This window comes from Panthera tigris, chromosome C2 (assembly GCF_018350195.1).
Source record: "Panthera tigris isolate Pti1 chromosome C2, P.tigris_Pti1_mat1.1, whole genome shotgun sequence".
NCBI lineage: Eukaryota > Metazoa > Chordata > Mammalia > Carnivora > Felidae > Panthera > Panthera tigris.
Window position 1 is genome coordinate 81058482 of NC_056668.1, and position 21735 is coordinate 81080216.

The following is a 21735-nucleotide window of genomic DNA, read 5'->3' on the forward strand; positions in this document are numbered from 1 at the left end:
GTGCCTGTCAAGTAGGCACATCAAGTTCAGTGCAGCCCCAGGTCCCATACCATGACTTCCCCTCAAGGGAAACCCGCTACCGGACCCTGCCTCCACCACCAGCGGCCGCGCCCTCCGGATGGCAGACACATGGATTCACGAACACGTGGCCAATATTCCCGGTTTTACACCCCCTTGCTTTTGTGCACCAGGGCAAGTGTGGGAGGTTTAAGTAAGGGAAGGGTTAGAAATCATCTCAGCATATCCTTTTCAGGTTCTGCCAGACAACCTTTATTACATCGGAAAAAGCAACACTAGGCACTAGATCTTGCAAAATATGTTCTGACCAACTCTAAACTTTCTGAAATTAAAAATGCGTAACCACTGTAAAGTTTTTAATGAACAAAAAAGTTAAATACAAACTTTCATATGCAAAATAGATTATTGTATAACTGGCAGCCTCACAGCCAAGTACTAAATTTTCTTCCAAATTTCCGTGGGGGTGGAATGGGGGGGGGATGTAAATCCTAATGAGTACAAAACTTAATTTCGGCTTTATATATAGAAAAAAAAAACAAACTTTGAGGAAAAATAGCTTTTACATTGAATAGTATCTCTTGAAATAAACAGCCCAGGCCAGCCCTTACAATTCTGAGGTTTATACTCAACCAGATCTGGGATGAAAATTAAGCTTTAGGGTTTATAGTTACTTCAAATCCAGTTTCAAGAGTAGCCAAGTCAGCTCATTCCCAGAAAGAGCAGTCTCTTTAGGATGACCACCACTCTTCTGAAGACTCCTGGATCGCCAGAGTTCCTAGGCCACCGTTCCACTTTTCCACGCCCCCAGGCCAAGGCCTTAGTGTCCGACGTCCTCTGAAAGGCAATGAGAGCCCTACCCAAGGAGAAGGCGTTTCTCCTCTCTGGCACTTCCAAGCCTCAAGAACGAGAGCTCCAGCTTCAAGTTGGCAGTTTCTGCTCCAGCCTTCGGGAAGTTAATTGACACTTCCTTCCTCCCCCCACTGATTCCCCTCCTGATCTTCAGCTGGGAGTGGAGCTTGATTAACATTCCTTTCAAAAATAAATAGTTCAAACAGGTAATTCAGAGTTAACTGTGGAGCAGCAGCAAACAGCCACTGCCATTATGTTTGTAAATGAGTGAGCGAATGAACACACGTGAACAAACACACAAAAAACAAATCATAGAATAAATCCTGCATTTCCCACATTCATAGGGGAAAAAAAAAATCTTAAAAAAAAAAGTGTTAATTAGCGTTTGTTCTTGTGTGGGTTGAATAGTCCAGGGCTCTGAGCAGGCACAGGCTCACACACAGGGTCCACGCACCAAGGCGGGCCCAGGGTGCAGGGAGACGCCTGCGTGCGCGTCCTACAGCCCAGTACCTGTGAGCCAGCAGGGGCGATGCGGGGACTGTTGAACCCACGATGCATGAGGTATATGGAAACATCCGTCCTCCGTGAAAGAACCACCAGCAGCTAGAGGGACTGGGCGGGGCATTCTCACAGCAACTGCTGATGAAGGATTTCCCACACCATCTTCTTCCGGAAGAGAGGCATCTGGTGCTGCAGAGGACCCACAAACGACACGTATGTTACACATTACCGTGCACAGCGTCAACCTGCAAGTGTAATCAAGTAAATAACCCATGTCCTTTCTATAGCCTTGACTCTCTCATGTCATGGTTCAGACTTACAAAGCCAAAAAAAATGAGGCTATAATGTTATTATATTGCATGTATCATAAGCATCTGTACATGCTAAGGAAAATCTGAGCAGGATACAGAATTACACATAGACTCCAACAACTACCTCATAACACAAAAACATGTGCCAAAATGGAAACACCCAAGTGGTGGCATAATACCAAACTTTTCTACTTACGTACATTTTCAGAACATTCTAAAATGAGTATCTTCTGCTTTTTTGAGAAACAACATGAACTTTATTTAAATAAAGGAAAAAACATTAAAAATTTTCTGTTCTACCAAATGTTGTACACTGTCAATTCTGTTCAAATGGCAACTTCAGCCCTTCAGACCTCACGTCAGCAGGTTCAGAGAGCAAATAACTCCTTGTATTCAGAAGCATCAAAGAACAGAATGCCTTAATATTCTGCTTTAAGATCATCACTGCAGGAGCCAATTTTCAAAAGCAGCAGCACGCAAGACAAATCCAAATCACCTGTAATTCGACTAGTCCTCTTTTTAGTGAAATCAGAAGTTCACACCCTTGAGGTACTCCTGATGTCTCATTATAATAAGATGAATACACCACTTTATTATAAACTAGGGCTTTCCTACCTGGAGGGGCCTAACACATCTTAACACATGGATGCGTAAGTTATTTTAAATAGCTCGAAACCTGTAGTAAAAAATTACACATTTATTCTTAGTAAAACTACTAAAACTAACCAATTAATAAGTGCCTTTATTTTAGACTAGAGTTGTCTTAATTCAGCATGGGAGCCCTAGAAGCATGAAATAGGGTTATTAGTCCTATTCAATAAGTACAGTTTGGTAGACAACATTTATCAAAATGAGGTCTCTTTAGGAAAGATGTGTCTTACAGGGGGTTGTCTTCAGTTACACAAAGGTCGAGAATCCGCTATTACAAATTAATTCTCAAGAGTTCCCAACACACTCTAATAATCCCTGCCCAAATGGAGAACCCCAAAGAACCAGCACAGAAGGGAAAAGCAGTATTTGTAGTCACAGCTTACACCTGTGGCTTAAATTCTCTCGAGGCCTGATTTTCCAGAGGGAAAAATCTTACATGCCTCCTCCTTTGGCTAGAAATATCAGTAATACTCAGGAGTTAGAGAGCTCCAGAGTCCAGACATATGCAAATTGTCTCACTGGTCACCAAAGACTAAACATAAGAGCAGTGGCAGTGACAAACCCGGATACCAGCAAGAGCAGGGCCATGGCCAAGGGTTACGGCAGTAACAACAGTGGCACAGCCACCGTTATTAAGACCTTAATGTGACCCAGGCACTGGTAACATGCTCTAAGTTTATCTGGTTTAGAAACAAGTAAGTAGGTGAGGAGGGATCTTCACTCACCTGAGTAAATGTGATAGGTCTGTCCCTAGAGATATAATCTGCATATTTACAAGTAAACATTCCACAATCACTCCCATTTAACTGTTGAGGAATCTCCTAAAATTACAAAAAAAAAAAAAAAAAAGGGGGGGGGGAGAAAAAGGCATAAAATTTCATCACACACAAACTCTTTTGACTTCTTACAAATATTCCCGTGGATAAACAATATTATAAAGGTGTACGTTAAAGGTACTACACAAACAGTCTTTATGTTGTATAAAAACCCTAACCATGACATGAAGTATGTGACCCACACAGAAAATATTTTTTTGGAAAGAAAAAAAAAAGCAAAGTGAGAATTCCTTCTCTCAGCTCTCATATCAAGAAACCAAACTGAAAGAAAGTTTACTACTAGGAACAGGAATTCTAGTCAGAATGGTTTCAGAAGCACTTTATAACTTTTGAAAAGGGCTAAACGTAAGGAGCACCTGGGTAGCTCAGTCGGTTAAGCTTCCGACTTTGGCTCAGGTCATGACCTCACAGTCTGTGGGTTTGAGCCCCGTGTCGGGCTCTGTGCCGGCAGCTTGGGGCCTGGAGTCTGCTTTGGATTCTGTGTGTGTCTCTCTCTGTCCTCCCCGCCACTCACACTCGGTCTCTCCCTCTCTCAAAAATAAATAGGGGCGCCTGGGTGGCGCAGTCGGTTAAGCGTCCGACTTCAGCCAGGTCACGATCTCGCGGTCCGTGAGTTCGAGCCCCGCGTCAGGCTCTGGGCTGATGGCTCAGAGCCTGGAGCCTGTTTCCGATTCTGTGTCTCCCTCTCTCTCTGACCCTCCCCCGTTCATGCTCTGTCTCTCTCTGTCCCAAAAATAAAATAAAAATTAAAAAAATAAAAAATAAAATAAACATTAAAAAGTTTTTTTTCTGAAAAGGGCTAAATGTGGCACAATCAGAAACACATACAACACAATGAACCTACTTGAAGACTGCACGGTTTAGCTTCGCTGGCCAAGAAAATAGGATGAAAACTTTCAACCCCCACAACTACAAGCAGGAGAAAGAAAAAAGCTTCTTGATAGGCTTTAACTAACCAAGATCCTGCTCTGATGGCTCAATTTTGTCCTAAGCAAGAGCCCAGCTTCCTGCAAGTAGTGCTAAAGGCATCATAAACCGACCTAAGTGAGGTAAATTCACACACTGCCCAGGCCTCTGCTGCCCTGATCTTGGCCAGACCCTACACACTTTGGCTGCCGGCTCAGCGGAGCACAAGACAATAATAAGAGAGAGTCTGAACCCCTGCTGGAAAACATTCTAGATGACAACAGCTAATTTTTATTCAAAGAAATACAGAGGATTATTGTGAAAAAAGAAGACTGTTTGAACATGTGTGACACCCACGCACATGGTAGGTAGCTCGTGCTTTTCTCCTGAGCACAGCAGCTCTCACAGAGTGGAGAACTATGGACACTGATACACAAAGGAAGAGAAGTTGTTTTCTTTTTTTTTTTTTTTTTTTTTTAATTTTTTTTTTTTAACGTTTATTTATTTTTGAGACAGAGAGAGACAGAGCATGAACAGGGGAGGAGCAGACAGAGAGGGAGACACAGAATCTGAAACAGGCTCCAGGCTCTGAGCTGTCAGCACAGAGCCCGATGCGGGGCTCGAACTCACGGACCGTGAGATCATGACCTGAGCCGAAGTCAGACGCCCAACCGACCAAGCCACCCAGGCGCCCCAGAAGTTGTTTTCTTTATCACGTTCCCCACACGAACGTGGCATTCGTCCTAACAGACTCTCCTTATATCTCTCCTCAGGAAATTTCAAGGCTCAACCTTTAAATCATTCAACTTAGAAAGGAAAATCCTGTGGGACAGGTGAGCCATTATACACAGGTGAGGGCTAACATTGAATTCATGTGGCTTACTTTTAAAAGAAGCCATTAGGACTCAACATGTATGCAATCTCCAACCCCGAATGAGATTCAAATCTGGCAAGTATAATACAAAGCGTATTCACAAACAGCGTACTTGACTCTTTTGAGAACCTGTGGCACGGGACCCTTAAGATCTAAATAAACAAAATTCTCAGAGAAGTAACAAGAACTTTAAACCTTCATTAGCACCAAACAAGAAACGTGGCTGACTTTAACGTATTCGCTTTTCTGAGAAACATGCTAGCATGCAGTTAACGTTTACAACTTAAACAAGAAATAAAGGCTAAGAAGCAGACATCTTAGTAAAATCTTGCCTTTCTAAAGATTTAGAAGTAGGTAATAATTCTTAAGAGTACACTTCAGGAGAATGCATCCCTAAGGGTATGAGTGAGTGAGGGGAGGGAGGAAGCCAAGTCTACTAACAGGCCTCTGTCACTAAATGCAAGAAAGCACTTCAGATACAGACGGATCATTACTTACATGTGGCTTCATGCTGTAGTGGGTCCACTCTAAAAGATTTAGATCAATATTTCTTTTGGTCTTACTTTCATCCTGTAAATACTGACTAAAAAAACAACAAAGAAGGAATATATTGATGAATGCCTGTGGAGACTTACCATTCTGATTACAAAGGACATTACAAACGATGTTAACAGACATGCTATTCACAAATCCATCTCCATTAGCTTTTTTAAAAATGTGATTGCTTCCGGTTTTTAAATTGAAGTTTTTCCTTATAAAAACTGTACATGCTTTAGAAAATTAAAACCTGTAAAATGTCATATGCAAAAGACCTTATAATAGCCACTCCAGAAGTAATTACTATTAATAGTTTGCTGTGTATTCTTCTAGCTCTCCACCCCTAACACACAATGTAAAAACATACACTTTATCCTATTTTTATAAGGACTTCATTTTACAACTCGCTTTTTCTCACTTAACGATAGACATAAAATGTGGTGGGGGATGGGTGAAGCAGGTGAAGGGGATTAAGAGGACACGTATCGTGATGTGCACAAATAATGTTCTATAATTGTCAAATCACTTAGGTTGGCTGTAGTGCACACCTGAAACTAATAAAACACTGTATGTTACCTATGCTGGAAGTTAAACAGAAAGATAAAACAGAAGGTACCTATATACTTGTGGTAAGCACAGCATAGCTATAGAGATGTCAAATCACTAAGCTATACACCTAAAACTAATGTACCATTATATGTCAACTGTACTTCAATTATAAATAAATAGATTAAAAACAACGGGCCTAGACTCAAAACAAAAAGAAAAACAAAAAGAAAAAAACAAAAAAAAAATGTCATTGCCATGAAAAACAAAAAAAGGAAGACTATTTTAAATTAGACTAAAAAGACATTAAGTCCATATGTGAAACTGACTGGCTTCCTGGATTTGGAAAAAACTATAAAACATACCTGAAGAAACCAGAACATGAACCATATGTTACATATGACCGATTGCTAATGTTCTTAAGTGTGATAATGACATTGTGATTATGTAAGGAAACTTCCTTGTTCCTAAGAGATATATACTTAAGTATTAAGAGTGATTTAAGGGGCACCTGGGTGGCATAGTTGGTTAAGCATCTGATTCCTGATCTCAACTCAGGTCATGACCTTGTGGTTTGGGGGTTCAAGCCCCACATCAGGCTCTGCGCTAATGGTGCAGAGCCTGACTGAGATTCTGTCTGTCCTTCTCTGCTCCTCCCCTTCTTGCGTGCACGTGTGCACTCTCTCTCTCAAAATAAACAAAAAAAAAAACTATTTACAAAAAAAAAAAAAAAAAAAGAGTGATTTAATTTTATCCAGATCTCCCAAGGGTCATCAAATTCAACCCAGGCATCTGGGTTCTCACCCTAAGCTGCATGAAAAGTAAACCAGCATGGGTTTGCTAGGGCATGCACTCTCAGTGGGAGCATTACCAGCCCCAAGCTGTAGAAATTGGTTCTGGGAAGGCAAAAATCTTACATATTTCAATGGTTTGTAGCCCTCTAAACCCAACAAAACAAAAAGTCTTATTCCTTAGCACTATTTTGTCTTGCCATGGAGGAATTAAATTTTTCTCTGGGCAGGGGAACTAATAATACAAAAAAAGTTCAGAAAAGCTGAACCAGGAGCATCAGGAAAGGGAGAGGAACTCGGATACCCACAGGAGGTGGGGGGGGGGGCAGAGAAAGAAGAAGAGTGAATGTAACAGAAGTATGATTTTTTTGTAACTTTTTTGTAACTGTAACAGCAGCTTACTTTGCTGTATGATTTCAGTGAGAACATTTCTGTGTATGTGATACTACACATGTGTATGTGCACATGTACGTATGTGTGCACATTTTATATACATCCTAAACAAAACAGACTAGGAGGAAATAACTGCTTTATAAACAATTTGGTGTATCTTCTGATTTTTGTAAATCTTTTTTCTCTTCTGTTTAAACTTTCTATTCAAGATAAATACCTATAAATAAAGGATCTTTTACACTAAAATAATATTGAAAAAGAGAGAATTGAACTGTTGTTAATAACAAATTTCCTTGTCGTTCATTTAAAAGGCTCCTTACTTAAGTATCCTTATGAAAATTATCCAAGTATCTTTACTAAAATTACAAACAAGAACCCCCATTTGTGTCTGGTGAGCCAAAGGGGTTCCAAATAGACTGCTCTTAGTGAACTACTTCCTCACTGTGAAAATCACGTCAGCACGTTACACAGCTAATAAGTGGCTATGGTTTAAAGGCAGGTTTCTAGCAATTACTGTTTGAAATAGTTGCCTACAAACCATATCCATATGCTTGAATTTAAAAGTTACCTCTTGGTTCTGAGATGAACCCAACCATCATGGAAAGCAGGGACATGACTGGGTTTAAGAATCAGAGAAATAAGACTCTCTAGCTAGGGGTGCCTGGGTGGCTCAGTCAGCTGAGTGTCTGACTCTTGATTCCAGCTCAGGTCATGGTCCCAAGGTCATGGGATCAAGTCCCCATTGGGCTCCAAGCTGAGCATGGAGCCTGCTTAAGACTCTCTCTCTTTCTCCCTCTGCCCCTCTCCCTCACTCGTGCTCTCTCTCTCTAAAATAAAAAATAATAATAAAAAAAAAAGACTCCCTAGCTAACAGTTCTTTAGAACATTCAGAAGAATGTATCAATCCCAAAGAAACCTAATTCAAATCACAGGATTCTAATAAGATATATTTTATATTATAACACATGATAAACTTGTTTCTAATGATGCTACTAAATAAAACTTCTCAGTTAAGATCAGATATTAGGTTCTTTTTCGACAAGAAGATGAATTCAAGTCAATTCCTGAATAACCGAGAAGATAGCCTTCACTTAACATTAGACCGTCACCCAACAGAGCCTCCTAGGATTGGATAGAAGATAGACCACCTAACAAGAGCATAATGACCAAACAGTGAAGTTTTTTAGCCTTTACTTACAGGAGAATCTCACAGATCCTGTGGCCCTTTTGTCCCATAGAATCCAGATATTTGAGACACCTTTTTCGTAGGTCTATCACCTATAATGGAAAATTACAACATCCAGAAACATCTTAACCACAACAGGAGAATTTTATTTCTAAAAATAAAGCCTCTTTTAAAAAGTCAATACACATTCAACATAAATGGATGTCTAAGACACATTTTTTATAAAATATCACAGATGATATGAGCTTCATTTCTATAAAGTTATATATTTCAATTCCTGGAGAAAAGCCTAGAAATTTACCAAAACATTAGTGGTCTTCTCAAAGTGAAGAGATTTTTTTTTTTTTTTTTTTTTTGCTTTTTGCTTTATATCTGTACTTTTCTATAATAAATCTGTACCTTCTTATAAACAAAAGTAAGGAAATCAAATAAAGAGCACATATGTGTTACTAAAACCCTTTCCTGTCTTCCTGTATGCCATCTAGTTTTCTAAGCTGTTCAACTCAAGAACAAAAAAGGACTCTACAGAGTACACTTTATATGTACTACTGGACTTTAACTGGACAGAAAAGGGTAGATTTCATTATCCAAGAAAACAGCTATTACAGAGGTGCCTGGATGGCTCAATCAGTTAAGCGTCTGACTCTCGGTTTCAGCTCAGGTCAAGATCTCATGGTTTGTGGGTTCCAGCCCCACATCAGGCTCTGTGCTGACAGCATGGAGCCTCTTGGGATTCTCTCTCTCAAAAATAAGTAAATAAACATTTATTATTTATTTATTTTTTGTTTTAAAGTTTATTTCAAGAAAGGTAGTGGGAGTGGGAGTGGGGGGCAGAGAGACAGGGAGAGACAGAATGCCAAGCAAGCTCCGCACTATCAGCACAGAGCCTGACATGGGGCTCAATCATGACCTGAGCCCAAATCAAGAGTGGAACGCTTGATCAACTGAACCATCCAGGCACACCAATATATAAACATTTACAAGAAGAGAGGAGGGGAGGGAAGGGGAAGGAAGGGGAGGGAAGGGAACACAGCCATTATATAAACTCCAACAATTACCCCTCTCAACTTACCACCAGGCTCCAATGTACCTTCCGATGAATAGGCACCAGAATAAGTTCCTGTTCAAAGAGATTGACCCCTTTGGTCCATCTTTTCACTGCTTGGTAACCACCAGACTTTAATTTGGGATAGAAAAAAGTACTGAATGCATGAAGTGCTGGATACCCTTGTTTTTTGTTTCTTTCCACCAGAAGATTCATGTAAAAATTAATGACCTGTAATACCAAGGGAGTAAACATCAGAACACAGCAAGTACATTACCCAAACTACATTTCTACCTAACTGAATTAGGATGAATTGGAGATAAGAAGCTCCAAGAAAAGAAGGTACTAGAGATGGGGATGAAAGGGCTGTTTACTGCAGAAAATGGAAAATAAAAGATAATCAGGGCAAAATGGGAGGGACTAAGAAGGAGTGAAATTGTACTTTTGAACCATGAGCCATGGGAAGGAACTCAAGGAGAAAGTCTGCAATAATGAAAAGGTGTATGTAACTATATCACACACAATAATATGCAAAATATGAAACAGAACTGAATTTTACTATTCATAAATTTTACTATATATAAAAATATTAACAGGAAGAAAATATACCTAAACATTAACATTTTGTTTATCTTTGGTGGCACTTTTGAATATTTTTCTTTTACCTTTCCTGTATTTTCCCAATGTTCTATAATAAATATATAACATTTATAATGTAAAACAAAAATTCTAGTTTTACAAGAATGTGTTTATGGATCATTAGTCATTGGGGGAGAGAGAAGGCAGGCAAAGGGGGAAAATGCAGGGACTTTGGGGAGTTAGGGAAAGGAAAGCTAGAAAACATGCAAGAAGTAAGAACTCATTTTAGCTAAGTATGTAAGGATACAAGACGACAATTAGGCAAATCTTTGCAGTTATCGCACAAATAAAGAAAAAAGACATTTTACATATACATTTATGTGCAATGGTCAATCTATTTATTATTGAAAAGATAAAATGGCTCTAATAAGAATTCATCTAAAATGAAATATCACTTGCTGCTTCCTTCAACTCATCAGCTACACCCAAGGTTTATCAAAATGTCACTGAACAGGCACCTGGCTGGCTTAGTCTATAGAGCATGTTGACTCTTGATCTCAGGGTTGTGAGTTAAACACCATGTTGGTCATAGAGTTTACTTAAAAACAAATAAATCAATCTGTAAAAAAAAAAAAAAAATGTACTGAAAACTACCAGTAAATGAAGTGGTGGATGAAACAAAGCACCGATGCAGAAGAGGAAACCATTATTAATTAAAGGCAACAAATAATCAGAATTGACTACCATTTTAAGGTTTGAAATGTTTCTGGTTTGTTTTTTATTTTTTTTTTTTTTTATTGTTTTGAGAGGAGGAGAGGGGCAGAGAGAGACAGACAGACAGAGAGAATCACAAGCAGGCTCCACACTGTCAGCACACAGCCTGATGTGCTGACGTGGGGCTCAAACTCACAAACTGTGAGATCATGACAAGGTGCCCATTTTGTTTTGTTTTAATGTTTATTTATTTTTGAGGGAGAAAGATAGACAGAGCATGAGCAGGGAAGGGGCAGAGATAGAGAGGGAGACACAGAATCTGAAGCAGGCTCCAGGCTCTGAGCTGTCAGCACAGAGCCCAAGGCGGGGCTCGAAACCACAAACTGTGAGATCATGACCAGAGCCGAAGTAGGACACTTAACCAACTGAGCCACCCAGGCACCCCATGAAGTGTTTCTGTTTTAAATGAAACTAAAAGTGTGTTATTATAATTGGGTAGAAATCACTTTGGCTGTGGACAGTAACGGTTAAGCATAATGACAGAACAGGGAGGGGAGGGAGAGACAACTTACTTCATCATTGAGCCAATGATAGTTCTTCAAGGTCTGTATATCTCCTCGAGTGATTCGCAACTTGAAAGCGCTACTTAGGATCTCATCCTGTGGGCCATGACCTAGGGCATTACTGATCTCCTTTTCCATGTCCTGAATTAGAAAGTCCAGAAGTTATATTTTAAATAGAACCAACAGTCAGATTTCAAAAGTCTGAAATTTAAAAAAGCTTTTCATCTCTGTAATACAAAGTAGATTTACTAATGGTTATAAAAACTGTTAGTTCAATTACTAGCTTCTGGAAACAATAATTTGGTAATAACATTTATATTTATAATTTCAATTATCTCACTACCATTTACTGAGCACTCTGAGCCAAACATGGTACCAGATGCTGAAGCACATCATTAATCCCTGCTTGTGGGGAAAGTATTATCACCATTTTACATAAGAAGTAAAGCTCAGAGGACTTAGGTTACATGTTCACAGTTATTAAGACCCCAGCCTGGAACCCAGGGGTGTCTAACTTACTAGTCTTTGCTCCTTTCACAATACTCTTAAAGTATTTTGACACTTTCCTTATTTATCTACTAGACTTTTATTTAAACATAGCAAAGTAATAAAATTAGGACCCGTAAGAGATGATACTATGCAGTTTGGAAATGAAGGAAATAAGCAAACAGGGAGAAACTGGAAAACAAGGCACTGGTCCAGCAACTGAGTCCTCACTGAATAGATGGCTTCTTTACTCTGAAGAATTACACAGATAAACGCATATTCAAGCTACTGAGACTGAATCTATAAACCGAATAGAAATTATTTTCATTCCAGTATTTTAAATCCTGCTTCTCCCACTACACACAATTGTGCTATTTTATGGATCTCTCCACTTGCATGTCCAATATACAGTAGGTGCTCAACAGGTACTCACTGCTTAGGACTGACTACCACCTACCAATACAACATTGGAAAATAAGCCACAATGTGGGCTCACCTTTAAAATGAGAATTTACAACTATTTTCATTTCCTTAGTTTTTCACTAATCACTTTTAAAAAATACAATGAACTCATTTCTAATGCTAAACTCATACTATATAACCCAAAATATTTGAAGGTTAGGAAAAAAAATTTACAAAGAACCCATTATATTCTGAGATATGTGACACATATGTCTGCTCACATTTGCTGAACATTAATCTGATCCTTTAGGTCACCTTCACAGATCACTAATGATCAATGTAACCAGTGAATGGACAGCCCTTAGGCCTGATTTGTTTCATACACTCATCCCTAGCCTGGAGAAACGCCTCAAAACAAAACATTTGTTCAAGTCTTGAATAACTGGGGCTACTTAAAAACACACCTCTTATTCTGATCAACACAAGAAATAATACCTCTGTAAGTTCAAGAAGATCATCCATCCTTTTATCCCTCTCTTTGCCCGAGCAATGTTTTTCTTTTGTCTCAAGTATTGACATTTTCCTCCTGAGTAAGCCATTGCTCCCATTGCCCAGGCGGAGTCGGGCCGACACCTCTTCGGATAGGTCAGGTTCCAGTTGGTGTCCCCTCCTCTGATCAAAAAAGTTTCTATATTCTATTGACATGTTTGATATTTACACATATAAACATACATAACACATGAAACATAAAACAGTGCCATTATCCTGAAAGAAGAGAGAAAGCAAATCTCCCAAATAAGTAAAGGAGATTTTGTGTATCTATCTCTGCAAGATGAAACAAAAAAATGTTCAAGACCTAAGGTTCACAGGACACCTCAATTACAAACCATGAAAAAGAACACTCATCACTTTCCCTGGAGGCAGCAAGGAAAGTATTTTCAGCTCTCTTATGTCAGTGGAAAAATAAGACGGTTATAGGACATTCTGAAATGTTTAAAAAAAGCAAAAAAAAAAAAAAAAAAAGACCCATAATCCCATCACTCAGAATAAAGCATTACGATCTTTATAATAAGTAAACTTGTTCTATTTCATCTTTTAAGAAAAATAATTACTCATATAGAAAAATGTACATTTATGTACCACTTAATTTTTTGTAAAATTAACACCTATGTAAGCACCATTTGGGTCAACAAATAGAACTCTGCCAACATTCCAGAAACTCTGACAATATCCTTCCATATTGTGACCCTATGTAATGTTTAATATTAAATTTCAGTTATCTAGTAGACCAACTTTTAAAATTAAGAAACTGAGTTACAAATAGAGCTTCAGACTAGGACCACACTAGTCTCAGCATGCTTAGCCTGTACTCTTCACTCTAGCTGACTGCCAGGTATACTGGTCCTAGGAAACTAGCAGCTGCTGGCCCCTCCCCACATTCCTGGGCAGCAAAGCCTTCAGGTTCAGCAAGAATAGAAGCAAGAGATAGTCGGGTTCTTTTGTTTGTTTTGTTTTGTTTTTAATGTTTATTTATTTTTGAGAGAAAGAGAGAGACAGAGTGTGAGCCAGGGAGGGGCAGAGAGAGAGGGAGACACAGAATCCAAAACAGGCTCCAGGCTCAGGTGTCCGCACAGAGCCCAATGAGGGACTCGAACCTATGGACCACCAGATCATGACCTGAGCTGAAGTTGGATGCTTAAGTGACTGAGCCACCCAGGCGCCCCAGCAGGATGTAGTTTTTAGCCAGGTTCCAAATATGCTCCCTCTCTTTCCTCTCTCAGGCTTAGTTCCTCTCTTCTTTCAGTTTGTGCTCCATAGGTGATAAATGCTAACTCAATACAAAAGGCTTCGCTCCAAATTACTGGGGATGGGGAAGTTCTGAGACCTAGAACTTAACGAATGACTTAGCCTTCAGACTAATTCTTACAAAAAAGTCTAATGGGAGAAGAAAAACTTGATTAAACTGGTACTTCACATAAATCAGTGTCCCAAACTCTGGCATTTCCATGTATCTAAAATGTGAAGTAATCTAAAACTTCAAGCTCGCATTTAATTTAGTAATGTATTTCTTTTGGATACAGAGTGTTTAGCAAAGCGCTCTACTACTATTGTTTAAAATGTTAGTGTTGGTATGGGGATCACTGGAACACTTTTTGTTCCAATACTTACATAGAAAAACATTAAATCCAATTAAGCCTAAGACTGCTAATATTTTCAAATAAATCTGAGATCTTGACTCTGAAAAGAAATCCTGAACCTATTTTTCCTAGACACATACGGTTTTAAAAAATTCTCCAAAAGAAGCCAGGCAACACAGATTAAGGGTTGGGATGGAGGCAAGTTGGTCTCTCTCACAAAAAAAGGTGAATACCATACAGAGGTAAAACCCCAGGAATTCAGAAGGAAGCCAGAAGTTGTGTATCTTCAATGCCTGCTGCTTTTTCAAAGAAAACAACAAAACTAGAAATCAAAGTAATATTTTTCATCTTTCTTACTTGTCATGAGCACCAAAACTTTAATGTGAATCAGCTGAAAGAGTAAAATGATATAAAATTGAACTAGGGTTTCCACTTACACCTTCATTTTCAAGTCTGAGTCCAACTGTCCTCTCTGTATCAGAAATTTTCCCCTTTGAACAACACCTGAGGAAAAAAATTGGGAGAGTGTAGACTGGATATATACTTTTTAATGTTTATTCATTTATTTTGAGAGAGAGAGAGAGAGAGAGAGTATAAGTGGGGAAGGGGCAGAGGAAGAGGGAGAGGGAGAATCCCAAGCAGGTTCCATGCTGTCAGCGCAGAGCACGACACTGGGCTCAAACCCACAAACCATGAGATCATGACCTGAGCCGAAATCAAGAGTCGGACACTTAGCCGACTGAGCCACCCAAGCACCTCTAGACTGGATTAATTTTAACCTGTAAATGATACACTAGTTTTAGAAATAAGACTTAATAATTTGTAAATAAAAACTGCCTTGAGTTTATCTAGTCCTCTAAGCCAACAGTCAGCAAAGTTTCTGAAAAAGGATCAGATAGTAAATATTTTAGGCTGTGCAAGTCTTGTGGGTTTTTTAAGTAATCTCTATGTCCACCATGGGGCTCAAACTCACGACTCTGAGGACCCCAAGATCAAGAGCCACATGCTTTACCACTGAGCCAGCCAGGTGCCCCAAGTCTTAGAATTTTTGTCACATTTTCTCAACTTCCATCATAGCTTAAAAGCAGCCAGACAACATGTAAATGAATTAGCATGAATGTGTTCCAATAAAACTTTACTTAAAAAAATAGGCAGGTGGACCAGATTTGGACAATGGTCCATAGTCTACCCCAAACTCTGTTATCAAGGAACTATCATCCAAAATACTAAGGGCACACAGAACTGCCTTCACTGTTCTTATACTAGAGGTGCTAATGCCTAAAGATGCCTACCACAACCACACTCCTATCCAAGTGGTACCTGCCTGCATCTCCCAACCCCTAAAGCCCAGAAGAGAAGAGCACCCTCTGAGCTAGGGTGGGCATTAGACACAATAGCTACCCGTGTACCCATATATGCTAACCAGCTACCAGAGCTGAGTAGAGTTCTTAAGTCTTTAGACATAGTTATTCATAAAAATAGCTTACAAAGAAAATAATCCATCAAAAGAAAACTTAGAATGAACTGAACCATGTACCTCTTCTCACTTCTCACTGAGCATAGAGGTCCCCTTGTTTCAACAACTCTATCTGTGAAGATGACAAAGAAAAGATTGAATGTTTCCTTTATTAACCAACCATATAGCTAGAATTTCAACTTATGCACTTTCCAAAGTATCAAGACATTCACTTATCATTTAGTGCCGTTAGTGAACAGCCAGTGGAGAAATATGAAGAAATTAACAAAATAAATATTAAGAAACTAACTCTAGGCTCACAAAATACTTGCTATGTAGAAGCTAAGAATAACAATCAAGAGGTATTTTATGAATCTACTTCATCTTGAAATCGCTTTTTTACTAAAGTACTTGTACTGAATAAGACCAAGTCAATGCCCTGGGTCAGACAATGTTTTAAAGTTTGGTACACCATCTTTCACTAGCACATCATTTCTCAATTTCGTATGCACATGAACTAAGGTCAATACATGGAGACAGGGCTAAATCTGGGAACTCACACTGTTTTGGAACAAACTGAGTTGTTTTGACTCCGTGACTTTGCTCTTCCCCCCAGCCTTTGGTCTTTAATGTGTCCATGTGACTTCTTTGAGAGCTTAGAAACATAAAAAGTGAAGAAGGTCAAATACAAAAGGAAAGTCCATCATAAATATTCATGATCTCTGACTGACAAGCTTCTCGAAATAGGAGTTATTGATTACCCTGTAACTTCGAAATTATGAGAGGATGCAACATAGTAACATCTGGGACTTGGATACAAGGAGTGTAATCCTGATTCTAATACCTCAGCCAAGTTACCTAACCTCCAGTTTCTCTGTAAAATTGGATGTTCTCAATCCCCAGCACCACCCTGACTAAAAAAATCTCAGTGTGGTAAAACTCAGGTTAAAAGATGAAAAATTTTAAATGATATAATGAAATGGACCCTGAAACCAAAAGCAGGGCTGTAAACGGCAAAATAGTTTGAGGATTTTGCCAACATGACAAAAGCAAAAGCTCAGGAAGCATACTGCTGCTTCCAACAGTGGCTAATCAAAACGGAGAAAATATTAACACTCTGCCTAAGAGAATTAAAAAAAAAAAGCTCACAGCAAAAGTTAAAATTCCTAGACAAATAATCTTCTGCTATTTGTACATTCAACAAGCTAGACAGTCCCGTGACTTTTTCACCTTCAACTTGCCGTTACATAATTTCCAGGATCTTCCCCACCCCCACTGTGTATTCTCACACCACTTGTTAGAATTATCACCTGTGCCTCAATCCTGAGCTCATATATTTTTTGTCCCTTTTTTACAGGCTAATATAAGGCCAGACATCAGCTCCTTCTGCCACTGTCATCTATTTGCCCAAAGCACTAGAATATTTAATTAACAAACAAGAAGCCTTATAAGGAAAACTTTCTATGACCTGGGGTGACTTGAATCTTGTCTCTGAAGTGGAGGACTTCCAATTGTGCAAAAATGCATTCACTAACATGCCACTGGGACTGTGTGTATATCTGACAGAGAAGCTGGGGTGGGAGGGAGAACTGGGCTGAAAAGGGGAAGGAGGGAGAAAGGGACAGAGAAAGACAAGAGATTGTGGGAAATGTGTGTGCTGGAGTGTTCGAAAAACCTCTCTGCTCAGTAAGAACCTGACTTCAACCTGTAATTCTACTTTTCTATATCAGGGTTTCAAGAGTTCATGTGAACAAAAGAATCTAAAGCTGACAGAAAATTCTGTTTTGCAAAACCACTGCTGTGTGTCTCATTACTAGATACAACGTTCAGGCATAGAACAAGGCTAATCCTCTCAAAGCTAACCTCTTTTTTCAACAAAGCCCTTCTCACCAATCCCCTCTCCAAAAATAAGGAAAAAGATGTCTGGCAAAGCATTTATTTTGTTAGCTCATTTCTACCTGTGATAAGTTGAAGTTACAGAAGGAACAGAGTTTCCATGACCACCTTCTTTAAGTCGCTCCAATAACCTTCGGTATTTCTCTCTTTCCTCTTTCTGAACACCCTAAGTAAAAGAAAGCATGTTAGTTAAGTACTGTAACATTAAACCTATCATTAAATCCTAAACAGAAACTAAGAGGTCAAATGCCGCCCACAAACATGTTTTATTTGTCAGCATTTTAAAAATTTCTTTGAGTTCCCAACTTTATAAATCTGAAAAGAAAAATCCAAACATCTGGCCTGTTTCAAAAAACTGAATCAGCAATGTGGAGCTGTGTAGGGCTATTCTCCTTCGATGGGCCATTCACTCCAGCCCACTTCACTCATTTGTGTTACCTGCTTAACTCAGATGGCATCTAGGTTTTTGACAGCAGTTTTTTGTCAACCACAAAAAACTCAATGGAAATAATCCAACCTGCATATTTAGAACATTCAGCTTCCACAGTGAATATGGTCTCACTAAGTCACCAATGACTTCCATGGCCAGACCCAGCATACACTTCTTCAGCCCTCATGTTACTCGACCACTGTCTCTGGCATCTTACCCTGCTGACCTCACCTTGCCTTCCTAGACTATACACTCCTGATTTCTTATCTTCTTAGTCTCCACTGCCAATTATTTCTCCTTCTGCCTGCCCTCAAATACAGGCAGTCTGCCTGTCATCTCTTTTCACACTACATTCTCTCCCTGAGTCATCTCTCCCTTGATTTATTGAACACCGATACACGGAAGATACAGAAATGTGTCTCTAACCCTGCCTTCTTCTTATAACTCCCATCACCTATATCCAAGAGTCTACAGACAGGTCTTGCGGTTTCACAGGCACTTTAAACAATGTCCCAAAACTGAAGTCATCAACTTCCCCCTACACACACTGGGTATCTTGGTCAGTGACCAAGACTGAAATCTGAGACTCAGGCTCTTCTCTCTAGCTTTGTATTACACTTAACCAATGAAAATGTCCTTGCTAATATTACCTTCTAATATTTCTAGAATATATCCTGTGTGCACCTGATATATATTTGCTCAGTCTCATCTCTGACTTCTCACCTAAGAGGTACTGAAGCCTACTTCCATCCCTTCCTCCCTCTGCTTGCCTCTGTTGATTCACCTAGTTAGGCACAAGCTCCGAGAGGATGGGGGCTACATTTTATTCAATTTTTGAATTGAACTGAATTGAATTTGAATTGAATTGCTGACAACTAGCACAACACCTGAGCCTCAAATAAGTAATTCTTAGACAAATTGAACTAAGTGGCTCAGAAAACCATCCAGCGAAATGTCCTGAGAAATGCCATGGATACACGAATAATTCTAAATTTTCCTAGAATAAGCAAAGATTTCAAGAGGGAAGTAAAAAGAAGACTGTTGATGAAGACATCATGCTAAGTACCCTGAAAAGGGAAGGAAAAAGCAGACGTGTTCACCATTTACTTCTCTTAATTAGCCACAGTTATTACACCTTATGAAAGAAACAAGTTAAAATAATTCAAACAGCAAAAAGGAATACAATCTCCTCTCTTTCTAGCATGATTCCTTTTTCTGTCCCACAGTGAAAAAGAATCTGAAAACTGACTAACTTATATACGTATAGAAGCCTCCAGAAGTATCAGTGGTTACTTGTTTAGCATCAGACATGGTGGTGGGGCCGCGCACTAAAAGGGAGACTGGGAAATTTACAGTGTACATCCTTTTCGTACCTTTTGAATTTTGTACTCCAGTACACATACTATTTATTCCCCTAAAAATTCATAAAATATTTTTTAAAAGAGATCAGGCTAAAACGGCTTACCTCCTCCACAGTACAGTGAGGACGCCTCAGACCCTTGCCAGCCTCTTCAGAAATCATCTCTGTTACAACCTGTTCCTGAGGCTTCCAGGTTAAAGAACTTTCTGAAGGGCCTTTGCTGTGGCGACGGCCACCGGGTCTTCTACTATACCCTTCTGAGTTCAAAGTAAAACTGCGAGACAGAAAAAAAGAAAAAGTTATCGCCAAACTGCTTAAATTGCCATCATTTAATCTCCCAAACCATCCTGTGATTAAGCTGTCTGTCCTAGGTTGAGCCTGCTCCTGGCAAACCAGAAAACTACCACTCACAACAGTTAAATCTGTCTCTAAAGTGGAGGGCACCCCAGCATTCCGCCCTGGAATGTCTGTTTGCAGCCAACAGGGCTGCCACACGGAAGCCTCTGCCTTCTTCCTCATGCTCACATGTCCAACCACAACTCTGGATTTAGCTGTGTTATTACACATACCCTCCTCAGACACTACACTCTCACTTTAGTCACCTGCACCAGTGGCATTACTGATTCGTGTGACTCCCTGTTTACTGTGTCTATCCCACACTAAACTTCAAATTCCATGAAAACAGAGATGACATCCTTTCACCACTGTACCCTAGTACAGGACCTAAGCCAAAAGGCACTCAGTAAATATCCACTGAATGCTGAATTAATGAATGCTAAAGAAATGGAAGCCATGAAGCCCCCACCCAGTCCTTGTTGCTGGTGACAGAGCCTGCTTCTCCTGATGTCATCAGTAATGCGTCAAACTGGTATCATACCCATCTTGATGAGATATTTTAAAGAAGATAAACCACTGATGTAGTATTTTTACAAAATGAAAAAAAACAAACAAAAAAACACTGCATAATCTTGAACAAACAATAAGTAAACATCAGACAAAATTAAAGAACGTTCTACAAAAGAAAAGCCTTCTACTCTGTAAAAATATCCATGCCATCAAGGACAAAGAAAGGCTAAGGAATTGTTCCAGATTAAAGGAGATCAAAAAGACATGAAAATTAAATGTAATACATGATCCTGCACTGAATCCTTGACCAGAAAAAAAATAATCTCTATAATGGAAAAATTTTAATGAGATTATAGAATAGTATTGTACCAATGTTAAATTTTCTGATTTTGTTAATCTGTGATTACGTAAGTGAATGTCCTCACTCTTAAGAAATAAACACGCTCATGAGCTTATGATTAAAGGAGCATGAGCCTAAGACTTACTCTCAAAAGCTTCAGAAAAAAATATTAGGTATATATGACAGAGCACGATGAAGCAAATGAGGCAAAATGGTAATAACTGGTGCAAGAGGTGGAGGGGCAGAGAGAGAGGGAGAGAATCTCAAGCAGGCTCTATGATGTCAGCACAGAGCCTGACACAGGACTCAATCTCATAAACCATGAGATCATGACCTGAGCCGAAATCAAAGAGTCAGATGCTCAACTGACTGAGCCACCCAGATGCCCCTATAGAGTTTTAAAATACATAAAGACAAAATACATGAAGCAAAAACTGACATAACTAGATGGAAAAATAGACACATCCATAATTATAGTAGAAAACATCAACACTCCTCGGTCATCAATCCATAAAAAGGTAGGTACAAAATCAGTAAGACCCCAGTTGATGCTTATGGTAATTCTCTACAACAACAGTGTAGACTATATGCACATAATGGTAATTTTAGAGTGGAAACACATCAATCACAATTTGTACATATAATTTTGGAAGACATAGTGTGCCATACAATGTCTCCTAGGAATGTGTTTACTCTGCAAGGAAATTAAATGTTGTTCTACAATAAATGTTAGCGAATATAAAAAGAAGAAGAAGAAGAAGAAGAAGAAGAAGAAGAAGAAGAAGAAGAAGAAAGAAAATCAGTAAGACTGTAAAACATTATCAGTCAACTTGACCTAACTGGCAATCTAGAACATTCCACCTAAAAATAACAGAATACATATTCTTTTCAAGTGCACATTGAACATCATCCAGGCAGACCATATTCAGGTCATAAAACAAATGTTAACAAATTTTAAAGAACTGGAATTATACTACAGTATATCGCTGACAGTAACGGAATTAAATGAGAAATAACAAAATGATATTTATACTTTCTCTCTTAACCCTACAATCAGCTATTTATTCAACAAAGTGAGAAC

At 39.1% G+C, this 21735-nt stretch overlaps 1 protein-coding gene across 4 annotated transcripts in view; it reads right to left on the reverse strand.

Annotated features, from left to right (window-relative positions):
* Positions 1-243: 243 nt before the first annotated feature.
* The window catches only part of SENP2 (SUMO specific peptidase 2), a 31816-nt gene continuing 10324 nt past the window's right edge, over positions 244-21735 (reverse strand). For all 4 annotated transcript variants that reach the window (XM_007083644.3, XM_042998876.1, XM_042998875.1 and 1 more), the window contains 12 exons: positions 19574-19742; positions 17741-17844; positions 16343-16437; positions 15864-15915; positions 14764-14830; positions 12684-12860; positions 11310-11441; positions 9472-9675; positions 8412-8491; positions 5445-5529; positions 3056-3151; positions 244-1557 (listed from right to left, as the gene is read on the reverse strand). In XM_007083644.3, the coding sequence (XP_007083706.2) occupies positions 1495-1557; positions 3056-3151; positions 5445-5529; positions 8412-8491; positions 9472-9675; positions 11310-11441; positions 12684-12860; positions 14764-14830; positions 15864-15915; positions 16343-16437; positions 17741-17844; positions 19574-19742 (1324 nt within the window). In that variant the 3' untranslated portion in view covers positions 244-1494. The remainder of the gene's footprint in view (positions 1558-3055; positions 3152-5444; positions 5530-8411; positions 8492-9471; positions 9676-11309; positions 11442-12683; positions 12861-14763; positions 14831-15863; positions 15916-16342; positions 16438-17740; positions 17845-19573; positions 19743-21735) is intronic.